Source organism: Carassius gibelio, chromosome A17 (genome assembly GCF_023724105.1).
Source record: "Carassius gibelio isolate Cgi1373 ecotype wild population from Czech Republic chromosome A17, carGib1.2-hapl.c, whole genome shotgun sequence".
Taxonomy (NCBI): Eukaryota; Metazoa; Chordata; class Actinopteri; order Cypriniformes; family Cyprinidae; genus Carassius; species Carassius gibelio.
Window position 1 is genome coordinate 25,187,444 of NC_068387.1, and position 14,595 is coordinate 25,202,038.

At 36.3% G+C, this 14,595-nt stretch overlaps 1 protein-coding gene across 3 annotated transcripts in view; it reads left to right on the forward strand.

The window, feature by feature from the left end:
• supt3h (SPT3 homolog, SAGA and STAGA complex component) overlaps window positions 1–13,992 on the forward strand; it is a 104,115-nt gene extending 90,123 nt beyond the window's left edge. For all 3 annotated transcript variants that reach the window (XM_052530186.1, XM_052530187.1, XM_052530188.1), the window contains exon 12: window positions 13,496–13,992. In XM_052530186.1, the coding sequence (XP_052386146.1) occupies window positions 13,496–13,537 (42 nt within the window). In that variant the 3' untranslated portion in view covers window positions 13,538–13,992. The remainder of the gene's footprint in view (window positions 1–13,495) is intronic.
• Window positions 13,993–14,595: the final 603 nt, after the last annotated feature.

The window sequence follows — 14,595 nt, forward strand, 5'->3', positions numbered from 1 at the left end:
ACTTTCTAGTGCTTTCTAGTGTTGCGAGGAAATGCAGTGTAAACAGTGTTGGTTACATGTTATGGAATTACGTAATTTAATTACCAAATAAATGTAACCATAATCTGTTACAGATTCTTAGAATTCAATAAAAAGGTAGGATATGTTAAATAATATTAATTTGTTGCTCGGCCTGTTTTTGATGTGCATGATGTCTCTTACCATTTAAAGGCACTATTTTGATGCTTTTGATTGGTTCTCGGTGCTTTAAAAAAGTCCCATTACTTTGTGTTTGCTAGGGTGTTGGTATGCGTTTGCTATGATGTTCAGGGTGGTTGCTAATATATTCTAAGTTAATTTAGTAGGGATGCAAAGATTAATCCATTTGATTTTCCAAATGCATCGCAATTCTCTCTGGAAAAAACAAAGCTAAGAATCGATTCAAGAGAGAATCGCGACGCATTGGGAAAATCACAGAATCGATCCACGAACCGATGTATCATCGCACCCTTAGTTTTAAGTGGGTTTTCTGTGTGATTTCTAGGTTGTTCTGACTGGTTGTTAGGGTGTTGATATCACATTTCTAAGGTAATTTGATTGGGAGATGGTTATTAAGTAGTTAACATGTTGCTATACTAGGCTGTTAGCAATATAAATAGTCAATCTTGCATAAACAAACACAAGTCAGACAAGTCTTAAAGGTCTAGAGATACGTTCATCTTAACTAGACGTGTTTAAATTTCATTGGCCCTTATGCATGTTTAGAAGTTGCTGTCACTGCAATATTTTGTACCTTACTTGCGGTTTCCCCGATCTCACTTTACGTAAGCCTTTGGGCTAAAGACAACAAATGAAGGAGTTTATTGGTCTCCGTATCTAAGGAAGGACATCTTGTCCCGAGCTGCTGACATCCACAGAACTCTCTGTTTCTGTGTCCTTTTCAATGCCTCATAAACACTGCACTATAAACCCATTGGAGCAGGTTTTATATCCCTGAATTCCAGGCGCATCCCTTGTGTCGGCAAAGGATGGCAGTTCCTGCGAAACCTTCCTTAACAATTACACATTTACAAGTAGAGACATTCTTCCCCGTGGTTTGAATAGCTTGTTATTACTCCATGAAATTGCTTCTTGGATGTCAAGCGAACGGTCGGACTGGCAGCGGTGTTCAGAAGTGGGTCAGTTGGAACGGGAAAACGACATACGGTAGTCTTCCAAAGAGGCAGTATTTTATCGAAATGATATTAAAACCTCCCAGTGCAGAAATACTGGGCGAGCACTGGCGCCATTTGAAGGAAAGCGTAATATTTGTGTTTTGAAGTAAGTTTATCGGAGAAAGAGCTGCAACTTCCTGGATTTTGAACGCAAAGAGTTGGGTTTGTTTTTATTTTACGCCAAAGTGTTGGCAATGGCGGACTATCTTTTCTTGTTTGTTGAAGCATCGATATGAAAATACTATGCCATTAGAATCATGCCAGAAAACGCTTTGCCGTTTCTCTCTCTAGATTTATGGAGTCGTTTTTTTCTCCCCCCTCTTCTTCAGTATAATTTCTGTCGAGCCGCATCTGGAAGTATTTATTTCAGTGCCATGTAATCCATCTCGTGCCGCAGTAAACAGACTGGCTATTATTTTTGAATAAAGTCTCATCTTCAGGCTTCGAGAGCGCCGAGCGCTGCCTGCGAGCCCTCCTGGCTGTTTCAGATGCTATTGATTTACGGTGGGTTTTTCCACATGCTGACCCCCAAATCCCACTTCACAGCGAGGTGGTGTACAGTACGGCCCATTAAGTCGGAGTTCTGGGGATGCACTTCCCCGCTGGAGTGCGCTGGATCTGGCTGTGTTTGGACTCCCCAAATAATGGGGCTATGCAGCACAATAACAAATCTAATCCTTTAGCCAGAACTCTCGAAGGTGCTGCTTTACTCTAAATCACGCCGCTTTTAGCATTCTCTTCAGTTCAGGCTGGAGGACAGAGCTCAAATTCTGTTTACAACAAACCCCTTATTGGGCATTTCCAGAGAAAATACGCAAAATAAGCAATAATACCATGCTTTTCATTTGCTGACTGTGGCATGACTCAATCAGGGATTCCCAAACTAAGCTTAACCAACAGAAAACCTTGACTTTCGTTGAAAAGTGTTTGTGAACTAGGTTCAGTCTCATAGCGCAAATTTATGTACATATATGTATTTGTGTGTATGTATGAATGTATGTATGTATGTTTATTTATTTGTTTGTTTGTTTCTTTATGTGTGTATTAATTAATTTAATTTATCAAATAATTAAAATATATATTATTGACCTTGTTTTTCATCGAAACTTGATTCAGTCTCATAGCCATTTGCAATTCTACAATTTTACATATATTAATTTCTCTCTCTCTCTCTCTCTCTCTCTCTCTCCCTCCCTCTCTCTCTCTATATGTGTGTGTGTGTGTGTGTGTGTGTGTGTGCATATGTGACCCTGGAGCACAAAAGCAGTCTAAAGTCTCTGGGGTAAAATTTGTAGCAATAGCCAAAAAAACATTGTATAAAAATGATTGATTTTTCTTTTATGCCAAAAAGCATTAAGATATTAAGTAAAGATCATGTTCCATGAAGATATTTTGTAAATTTCTTACCGTAAATATATCAAAACCTAATTTTTGATTTAGTATTATGCATTAATGCATTGCTAAAACTTCGTTTGGACAACTTTTTTTTTTTTGTGTTTTGCACCCTCAGATACCAGATTTTCAAATAGTTGTATCTCTACCAAATATTGTCTGATCCTAACTAGGGATATGCTGGTATAAAATTTTCGTGTTGCGATTAACTGCTAATACTTTTATCACTATGTGCGGTATTATCACGATATTGAAATTGTTTTTAAAAAAGTATGTAACCGGTTTAATTACCTTTTTCTTATAACAAAAATAACTGAACATTAAAGTGCAAAAGAACTATAAAGACCCATTGGTATCACTTTACAATAAGATTTCATTAATTAACCATTAACATTCACAATGAGCAATAGCTACATTTGCTACAGAAGTTATTAATCTTTGTTAAAAAATCAAGTCTTAGTTCATGTAAGTTCATAAAGTTGATTGGCAGATTGTTAACTAATGAATTATCTAATGTTAACCAATGAAGCCCTAATGTAAAGTGTGAATGGACAATAATCAAAAGACTTTCAAACAATATCTAGGGCATGTTTTAAAACCAGATTAAAATTGTTGATAAAAAAAGGTTAAAAAAAACGAAGGGCCTATTAAGTGTAAATATTTAAGTATTTGCGCTGTGATGAACACCATAGCGAAAACACAAATCTGAATGGCTATTTAAATCTATTTAAATATGTTTTAGTAAGTAGTGCAGCTGTTTTATTTATGGGGTTTCCAGGGTAACAACTGCCTTTTCTGCAGTTTAGCGCCATCTGCTGTCAGAGAGTGAATGTGCCCCTCTCATGTGTTCCCAATCCCTATGTGCTTCTCATGCGTGCTTGTTTACGTCAGCGCGCACACATGTCTTTCAAGCAACATACAGCGGTGTTGTGCATTTTGACCAGTTGATAGAAAAAAAGTGCATTTTAAGTTCTTTAAGTCTAATCCTAACAAACCATACATCAACAGAAAGCTAATTTATTCAGCTTCCAGAAGTATACATCTCAATTTTGAATAATTGACACTTAAGACTGGTTTTGTGGTCCAGGGTCACATATGTATTTATTTATTTAATTACCTTTTTATTTATTTATCTATCTATCAATCTAATCATTTTCAAATTATTGTAAATTATTGACCTTGATTTTGATTGAAAGGTTTTTTTTATTTGCAATCCTACAATTTATATAGTAATATAAATATATCAATTTAAATATAAATAATATTATGTATTTATTTATCTATCTATCTATCTATCTATCTATCTCTCTCTCTCTCTCTCTCTCTCTCTCTATATATATATATATATATATATATATATATATATATATACAGTTTCAGTTCTGTCTGTCTATCTATCGATCTATCTATATTTTACACATAAATATATATATGTGTGTGTGTGTGTATTTTTTCCGTACACATTTACATATACATAAATTATATAAAAGCTCTGAAAAAACAATAAGACGTATTAACATGAGTGATTATTTAGAGCTGTATTAATGATCCTCATCCACGGCATGAAACTCTCACTTTATGATTTTACAGACACAGATCCGCCCAAGAGAGAGCGGGAAGCCGGTCTGAAATTCGTTATTGCATTAAAACCCACACTTAGCCTTGTCTATTTTCCTAAGCCCTCTGGGTTTCAGATCGAAGGCGTTTGAAGGATGTTCTGACCCGGGACGACTGTACATCGATACGGTTGAACTCGAGTGCTGGCGGTCTGACGGCGGGGAAGTCCCGGTCATACGGCGTCTCATATACGCCGCAGTCTTGATCCAATTCAGCCGGCTCCACACAGACAGGACCTCGCCGCTATCCCCGTCCCAGCGCACACACTCCACATCTGTCTCGTGCTGCTCATGAATATGCACGAGCAGGACTTACACTTATGGCAACGTCTCATTACGGTCAGAGAAATGCACACTCATGCAGCTCTCTGCTATCTTGTCTTGAGACCTTTCATTCACTCGTTAAAGGTTAGTCCACCCTAAAAATCATTTATCATCATTTACTCGCCCTCATGTTGTTCCAAGGTGTGCTATACGTCTTGAAGCCAACAATAGCTTTCTTTAAAAAGCCATTATATGATGAATTTCATGCCTTTTGTGGCAGCTCTCGAGTTTATAAAAGACGAAAGTGTGAATGAGATTTAAGAGCAAAGGTGGAGGACGAAGTGCAACATATAATGGCTAAAATTTAATTTAAGTAATTTTTCCTAGTAATCATTCCTAGCTATTGTATGATTTCAGAAGATGTGAAATATGCAAGTTATATAGCAGTGTTATTTTAGTATAAGTTTTATACTGTTAAAGTAATTTTTTGTTCATGTCTTGTAGTTTTATTGTATTTCTAGTTATTCATTTTTAGTAAAAAAATTTTTTTTTTGGCATTTTAATGTCATTTTGTTTACTTTTTTATGTGGTATTTTTTTTATTAATGACTGATTTTATTAATTTTACTTTTAGTTTGTTTTTTATATTAACTGAATGAAAATAAATTTTAATTATAGTTTAATTTATATAATTATAATTTATATAATAATATATGTATACCACTTTTGCACTTCTTGAAGCTCAACTTTGATTGCATGGTTAAAGAGCGTCCGGGACATTCTGCGAAACATCTCTGTTTGCGAAAGAAGAAGAAAACTGGGATGGTTTGGAACGACATGAGTGTGAGTAAATGATGACAGAGCTTTCAGTTTTTGGGTGAACTGTCCTATCTTTCTTCTCTCATCCAGTCTTTGGGGTGCTCAGGTTCCCACTCAGGCTCGGTCAAAGACAGATCTCTGTTTTTCTTCGCTGGTATTTATGTTCTTTTTGTACCGAAGTGTTTAAATGTATTCCTGACCCTTTTGTCTAATGTGTATCTTGGCCTGTGGACTTTGCATAAAAATGACGAGAGCGAACTATTGGAGGTGTCCGGGCTGAAATAGGCACACTACTCAGTTTTATGGAGCGTGCAAAGGACTCGCTTTTGTTTATTGACGCTAACAATGTTTCTGTTCATCAAACCGGCCGAGCAGCATAAAACAATGACTGCTGGGAATGGACACGCATGAGACCTGCGCCATATTGTTTATGACACGTGATAAACAATGCCTGATGGCCACCATTGGGCATAAAAATAAGAGGAAGACGGAATGATATTGTAGCTGATGAGTTGCATCTGGTCGCTTCAGCACTGGACTGATAATTGGAGTGTCATCTCTCGGCGGAGAGGAGACAGTTTGTCTCTCACATTTACGCGGCCGGCCAGCGAGAGGACACAGCGGCGCTGATCAAAGATAAACCTCCTCGCGATCCTGGCACTGATGCAGCTTAACAGGCTAGAAAAGAGAAGTGCAAACAGTTTCCTTCCTCACGCAAACAAGACGACCAAAGAAGCTTTTCTTTCAGTTTGGCTGGGCTTTTGCCTGCCAGAGCATCTGGAGCAGTAGAGAGACGAGCTGCTCTCTTCTTGTAATGATGATCAGGTCATGCTGAGTTTAATATTAGAGCAATTTATCTCTCGTTACCAAAAGTATAATATAGAATTTCAGAATGAATTGCTTGGTTTTCCTAATAGTTATATATATATTAGGCTACCATTCAAATATTTGGGATCAGATTTTGAATGTTTTTTTTTTTTTTTTTTTTTTTTAAGAAGCCTTTTATGCTCAAAAAGGCTGCATTTATTTGGTGAAAAATACAATTGAAACAGTAATTTTTTTGAAATCGCATTATAATTTAAAATAACAGTTTAGAACACTTTATTTGTTTGTTTGTTGGAAACTGATACTTTTTTCAGAATTCTTTGATATATAACATTTCAGAACCATTAAAGGGGGGGGGGGGGGTGAAATGCTCGTTTTCACTCAATATCCTGTTAATCTTGAGTACATATAGAGTAGTACTGCATCCTTCATAACTCCAAAAAGTCTTTAGTTTTATTATATTTATATGAGAAAGATAGTCTGTACCGTTTTCTCCCGGAAAAACACGAGCGACTGGAGGCGTGACGTGTGGGCGGAGCTAAAGAATCACGAGCGCCAGTAGGCTTTTGCGTTTAGAGCTTTTGGAAGCTGTGACATTACCGTGAGGGAAAACACATCATCCCAAACAAACCATGGCTAACAGTCAGATTCAGCGTATGTTTATGATCCAGAATCAGATCCCGAGGCTGAAATTTAACGAGAGCAGCATCAGCAACGACGTCTCTATGTGGTATGTACTGAAACTGTATATATTTGCTTAGCGGTTTTGGAAAATGACTAAGTTCCACTTTATGTCGCCTTTTTTTTTTTTAGGTGTACAAGGTTTACTTGATGTGCTTACGCTGCGATAGCTAAGTTAACAACACAGAGATATTTGAAGCAGTTTTACTCACCGCATGCGGTTCCAACACACAATCGTGAGCCTTTTTCGTTGCGACTGCATTATCCTTAAGAAATAAACGATGTGCAAATCCGTCGTCAAACTGGGCCTTGTTTGTAAAACAAGCATCTTCGAAATGCAGGGAACAAACACAAACACTTGCACAACTCCGTTGATGCTCTGTAAAAATAAACTCCATCCACTGGTCCCTTAATGCTGTTTTTTTTTAAGGACCCATATAAGGAAATTCCACTCCATCTAACGTCACACAGAGCCATACTCGAAAAAAACTTGTGACGAACCGTACAACTTAATTTTTGAAACTTTGTCCATGTTTAGCATGGGAATCCAACTCTTTAACAGTGTAAAAAACTCAGTATGCATGAAATAGCATTTCACCCCCCCCCCTTTTTAAGAACAGATATCAAATATCACAGACATAAACCATTTTTTATACCTATTCAAATTTTTATTACTTTTGTATGTTTATTAATTCTTAAACTGTATAATGTTTTTTTTCATTCCACAGAATGAATGAATATATATATATAAAGTAATTCATGTGACCTTTTTGACCTTTGTGTAAACAACTGCAGTCTAAGAGCAAATTATCTTACTTTTTTTTTTTTTTTTTTTTTTTTTTTAGTCGTCAAATCATTAATTCCCATCATGCAACCAATGCAAATTCAACATCTTGCACAAATAACCGCCAACATATGGTGAGCATTCACAGGAGTGACGGACTCGAGCTCTAGTCCAATAAAGCCTTCCAGACCCCTGCCAGCCTTCCGCATCCACCGATCCCAGATTTCTGATGCTTACGCTGTGGATTTCAGCACAGCCCGTAATATATACGGGCAATAAAATCAGCGAGGGTCAGTTGCTGCGCTACTGGAATGCGTTTATACAGCGGCGCTTCTGTACACGGCCTCTGAAACCGCACGGCCTCTTCCTTCTTGTACTGTCAGCAGGCGATATTTCATCAGAAAGCCTCTCTCTCTCTCTCTCTCTCGCTGCACAGATGCTTCCTCTGCCCATGTTGCAGATATTTTTTCCTGGAGTTTTTCTTGGACCCCATCGGCTGGGTTTCACCCCGGCTGAGGTGCGTCCCGCCACCCACGGCCAAGGCTAGAGGCCGGGTCTGAACCTGGAGACCTCCGCTGAGTGTTTCTATAAGGGGGGAGTGGAGGTCTTACTTAGCACCATTGAACTGCAAAAATTTAGATTTATGAATGGCCGAGCGGAGGCATCACAAAGCCCAGTTTGCAAAAGCAAGAAGGCAGAATGCTTCACCCGCATTCAAGTTTGCCCTGAATTTATATTCTCTGACGGTGCTGTGGTTTTCACTTACTTCAGGTTTTCAGATTCATTAAAGTAGCAGGTGTTCGTGTTTAAATTAACTTTAGTGAATTCACTCCACGGTTTTGTATTTATTTGTATTTATATTTTTTATTTGTATACATTTTTAATAATTATTTTTAATATAAAACTTTTTAAAATAATCATTTATTTATTTATTTATTTTTCTTTTCTAATTTTCTGGTAAGAATAAACAGCTTTATGTAATGAAATCTAGTGCATTTTTTTTTCAGATAATTTTAGATTTTGAAAGTCTTTCATTTACTTCTAACAGCCATACTTTGAATAATTAAATATAATGAAATCACATAATTATTACAATTTATATAAATTATTGTCTCTTAAAATATATAACAAAGAGTAATGTGACATATAATGTAAAAAAAATACTTTCCAATATTGCTTGGTAAATAAATAATAATTTCTGATACGGTTTCTGACTGTATGGGAAGGTTGAATCTGTGCTGTTTTCCCTTCTTTTCCATTTGTGAAGTATAAATAATTAGCAGAGGGGAGGACGAGGCTTGAGACGCTGCGACAGCTCTCATGATTGAAAATATATTCCACACAGGAAGGAACTCTTCCCTGAGATATATCTCCATTGCTTCCCGTTGAACATGCACATTATATACATATATCAGGCTGGATTTATTTTTCAGGATCTTTAGGGAACCCTCTCGGTCAGCTTCCTCCAGGATGTGTATTCATATGTTGGAAAATAAGCCTGTGATGTTGTGTGAGGCCAAATGAAACTGAGAATCTGCTGTGCTGGAACAATCCACCATGTAATAAAACACCATTCATGCTCAATCTGTCAAACTTGGTGAAACCCAGTCAGAGCAGACTTCACACAATCAATCAGTTCAGTAAAGCCTTGCATGTTTCGAATCAAAGCTTTTATATTGCATTCTTTTTTAAACAAACTTTTTTAGTAATTTCTTTTGGAAAGCTTTAAACGTTTTCAGCACATTGCTAGGGTATTCTGGGAAGTGGTTATGTGATGCATATAATGTTTTCTTCACAGTAGTTAGAGTATTCTGGGTGGTGGTTATGTTATCTAGGCAGATTTACATTGTTGCTATTAGAGGTCGACCGATAATGGATTTTGCCGATAACTAGGTTGGGCCAGATCATAACCGATAACCGATTAATCAATTGATATGAAAAGAAACATAAAAAAACATAAAATTAAAAAGAAAAATGGTACTTGAACCATGAAAATGCACTGTACTTCGTAAATGAAATATGTAATTATTAATATATTCATTACTCTTTGATCATTCTTTTTAGGTCATAGTGCATTAACTAATGTTATCAGAAACAACTTTAAAATTAAAAAAAATATTATTCCTCTCAGCATTGACGGTAAGAATACTATTGTTTTTTTCTTTAATAATGCAGAATCAAGTAAGCAATTTAATTACTTTATAATGATATGAAAACATGTATTTCATCACGTCAAAACAAACTGCTAGGTTGTTAGGTCTACGTAACATAACTAGCCAAATTTCCAATTAAAAATAGCCTAAATGAAATCGAATGACCATATCCCAAATGTCAAAACTCATAATATGCAATTCCCGTAACTAAAGCACTTATTTTACAGTCACTGTTATGCAAATTGTAAACCACTATATCAATGTGATCATAAACCTTAACAGTGGCAGTCCTTCACAAAACTTAACATCTACCAGAGTTTTATCACAGGTAGAATCTTACAAATTTTAGTGCAAGCGTTTCAGTTAAATATGCAATATGTCAAGCCATTAAAAAAAAACAACCTGTGGCAACCCATTTAATCCCAAATTTTCCACAGACATTATGATTTCCAAATTATGTGTCATAAGTAGTAATAAAAAAAATGGAAATATATTTATGGAAAAGTTTGTGAAAATGTGTATTTTATGATAAGTCACAATTGTAACCAGTGGGATAATGTGTATACTGAATTAAAATATTTCTACACTCATCGGAATTCTTATACAGTATATCTCAGCCCAGTTATTAACACTATTTTAAACTCTTTACTATTACACATAAAAACCCTTATACAACACTGATAGGAATAATGAGATAAAAGACAAAAAAAAAGTTATTATCCCAGTGGTCACTATTGTTGCCATCAACATGTTCATTGGCCATCAACACTCAATCTTTGACCATTCAGTATTTGTAAATGCGTATATAAATACCAGTCACCTGAAAGATAATGTGCGACAAAAAAAATTGTCATATCTTTATGATAAAATACTTTGTTTTGGAGCTTTGATGCAGCCATCCTCTTCTCGTGGTGCGAACAGGAAGTAAACTGCTCTGGCCATTTGCTTTAACCACGTGACACTGCACATATTTAACTGAGACCCTTTTATATTTTCTATACAAGCAGGACATGCGCTAACACCAGTCAGTAGCATTTTTAGAGCTTTATAACTGAAACCCTTTTGGTAGCCCAAATCAGCGGGAAAACCACAGACTTGGCAACCCCGAAGGCATCAGAGAATCTGCCTCTAGAGGTCGCTCTCGATCTCATACTGTATAATGACAGCAACAGATGCAACCCAGAAAAAATATCAGTATGAATTTTTACCGATAATCGGTTGTTGCAGCAATCAACCGCTGCTGCCGATAAATCGGTCAACCTCTAGTTGATACTGTAGGATGCTATGAGTGACTGCTGTGTGTTATCTAGAGGATTGAAATGGTTGCTAGGGTGTATAAATGTTTGTGCATTGTGCATGAATCAAGCTTAATTTGCATGCATTCAGTTTGAGATGATGAATAGAAGTTTAGTTTTTCCACATCCAGTGTAACCGATACAGGTGCAAACAGCCGCTTCTGGTTCATATGTTCTCCTGTTCCTCCTTGGTCCTGATTAGAAATCTGCTCTCCAGTGTGCTGATCCTATAATTGGACTTGGAGATAATGACCCAAAGAAACAGAAGTCGCCAGCAAATCAAGCCTCGAACTTTGAGCTTTGATACGCGGGTTTGAATCTGGCTTTATAAGTTCCAGCTTGGCAGAGCTTTCACAATATCCTTTCTTTCTTGCCTTATTCTGTGGGTTTATTTCCAGTCAGTACGTGTTTCTGGGCCTGTATCTAGTTTGAGTCGTCTGTTTTCCTGAATCCAGCTCCGTCCCGTCTGGGACCTGTCTCCATTTCGCTTTTGTGTCCCGTTTAAATGCCAGACAAATGAAATGAGTTCGCCATAATGCAAATGCAAAAAAAAAAAACACGCATCAAAATACAAATTGTGTCGCATAGAGGATGGTGCACATCTGCTTTCAATTCTCCATTTCTTTTATAAAAAGGAAATTAAATGAGATATATAACAATCTACCACCCTGAGTGGCTTTGGATTTCGTCGGCTCCTTTCTTTTTACCCACAATGCAACTGTATGTATTGTCTTGCTGCAGTCGCTGCAATGCTTTCTCTTGTTTTCCTCTCTGTGGTTAAATAATGATAATTAATGGCGCTGTCTGTGGCGTTTGCAGGGCTCTGTTCATAAAGACACTTGTTATTTTTATATGTTGCCCGTGACTGGATCCGCCTTTCACTCCGGGATTGTGGTGACCTGATGGTTTCCTTCATGAAATACAGATCTCTGTTGGCAGAAACGCAGGATCCAGAGTCGTGTCCTTAAGTAATTACAATGATGTTTGTGTGTGACCACTTATTACTCCAACCAACCAAGTGCTTATGGGAGCTCAGAAGACATGATGTTAAACGCCCCATACAGTATGAAGGATACGCAACAGACTGAGAACAGCACTTTTAGAGTGTGTCAATGACAAATGGTCGTCATGAAGAGGATTCATGTTGGTTTTATGCATTTTTTATAAAGTTTTTAACAGAAGTTTTGATTGAATGGTTAACCGAGTAAAATTAATGCTGCTTTTTTTTTTTTTTTTTTTTTTTACAAATAATGTTTTTTTTTCTGCCTCAAATTTCCTCGTTCCGTGTGTTACCTGCCATTTTATTTTAATTATTTTTAAAATCTACTAGCATTTTCTGAGTGAGAATTATAAGTGTGCAAAAATCTCAGTCATTATTTTCAAAAAGATATCAAAGGTTTTGCATTGTAAAAATATTATTTTTTTTTATTAAAAAAAAGGTTAAAATCAGCTAATATTGAAAGCAGTAATGAGCATCATGTGTCATTTCTGTGATGAGGTGAAGGCCATGCATGTCACTGACCATACGGTACTTTAATATGATTTTGTCAAACAATTTTCTGAAAAATATATGCTGCTGTTAGGTGTCAGTAAAAAAAAAATTACTTTTATTTTGCAAGGACATATTAATTTATAATGTAAAAAAACAATATTTCATTTTTATTTTTCACTTCATATTCATCAAAGAATCCTTAAAAAATTAAATGCATCACATATGAAGCAACACAACATTGATAATAATCAGAAATGTTTCTTGAGCAGCAAATCAGCATATTTTCATGATTTCTGAAGATCATGTGACACTGAAGACTGATGCTGAAAATACAGCTGCGCATCACAGAAATAAATTACATTTTACAGTATATTCTTATCAAAAACAGTCATATTAAATTGTAATAATATATCACTTTTTTCCAGTATTTACTCTTAAATAAATACAGCTTTAGTGCACAGGACAGTCTTCTTTCAAAAACATGAAAAAAAATCCCTAACTTTGAATGGCAGTGTTTATGATTTCTGCATGATTATATGTATTTTCTGTGTCTTTTAAACCTTATTCATGCAAAAATATTTGAATCATAAAACATATTTGCAACCTAGTTGTTATACGGTTCGGAAATAAAATATGTGAACCATATAACAACTACTTTGCAGTCGTGTGGACCCTCACAATTACACCCCTGTGACATTTTTAAAGTCGAGCCTTCAACAAATCAGAATGCCTTTCCACAAATAGATTCATAAACCACTTGTTAACCACATTTGTTTTGTATCTGCGCTTCTAATAGATGAGGATGGTGTTTCATAACCCACAGAACCAGAAATACTTCGATTAAACATTAAAGAGGGAAAAAAGCAGCACATTCCAGACCGTGTCGTCTGTGAAACCGGAAAACAAGAGCCGGCCTTCTGCCTCTGTGGAACTGGAGCGCTAATTCTTACCAGATTTGCTTTTCTCTTGTGTTCCCCGACAGAGTGCCTACCGCAGGAACGGGATGACTTTCCTGGCCTGCTGAGGTGAGCGAGAGTCGGCGTCTCGTCGTTTGGACAGGAAGCACTGTGGGCTGCCACTAATCTGGATTGGACGCATTTTGTTTAGTTGGTGTTCATGTAAACTCTAGTAATATGAGTTTCCTGTTTTGTAAACGGGTTAAAGTTTTTTGTAGTTTTAGTCAGTTACAACCAATATTCCAGAACCATTTCAGCTTTTTTGATGATGATGATGTGTGTAACTACTTCCCGATGCTTAACTATTTTTATTTTTTATCTGTCTATGTCCGGAAAGTTAGATAATGCAAACCCATCTTCTTTTTGATGCTTTAATCCTTTTTTTTTTTTTTTTTCAGTTGCATAAACCTTGCTTTTGTAATTTTGTACCATTTTTGTTTGGATTTAGAGTATTAAATTTCCTTTTTCTTTTTTTTTTTTTAATTAAAAATCTTGGAATAAAAATGTGTTCCGTGTTCAAAAATGTTTAATTATTATTATTATTAATATATTATTATTAATATAGTCTCGCGTCAACGCAGCACGTTAACGCCGATAACTGCCCACCACTAATAAATATATATATATATATATATATATATAATATATTAGTGGTGGGCCTCGTTGACGCGAGACTCTTATCGGGCGATAAAAAAAAAATATCGCCGTTAATCTATTCTCAAAGTTGGGTTGGGAGTTGGGTCTATACTAAGCAAGCTATGATGACTTTCATTGATATTTTATATAACCGACTGGTTGAGGCCAGCCTAACGGACAGCGACACTGAACCGAGCTCTCTTCTGCGAAGTTCTCCTCAAAGTCCCTCCTGCACCCGAACGAACAAATTCAAATCGCAGTTTGAACAAACAACAAGATGTGAAAGAGCCCGATTCAGTACTCGCGGTGTTCTGGTGTTCAGGGCTCAGGCAGAGAAAGGAAATTATGCTCGAAAAAACAGTCAGTTATTTCTTAAGTGAACGTAAACAGTTGAGGAAAAAAAAGGGATGTGTATTATATTGGATGCGTTCATCGTCTCTTAAAGTGACCGCGCCTAATTTAGCCACTGGCTGCTGTAATGTTAATCCAA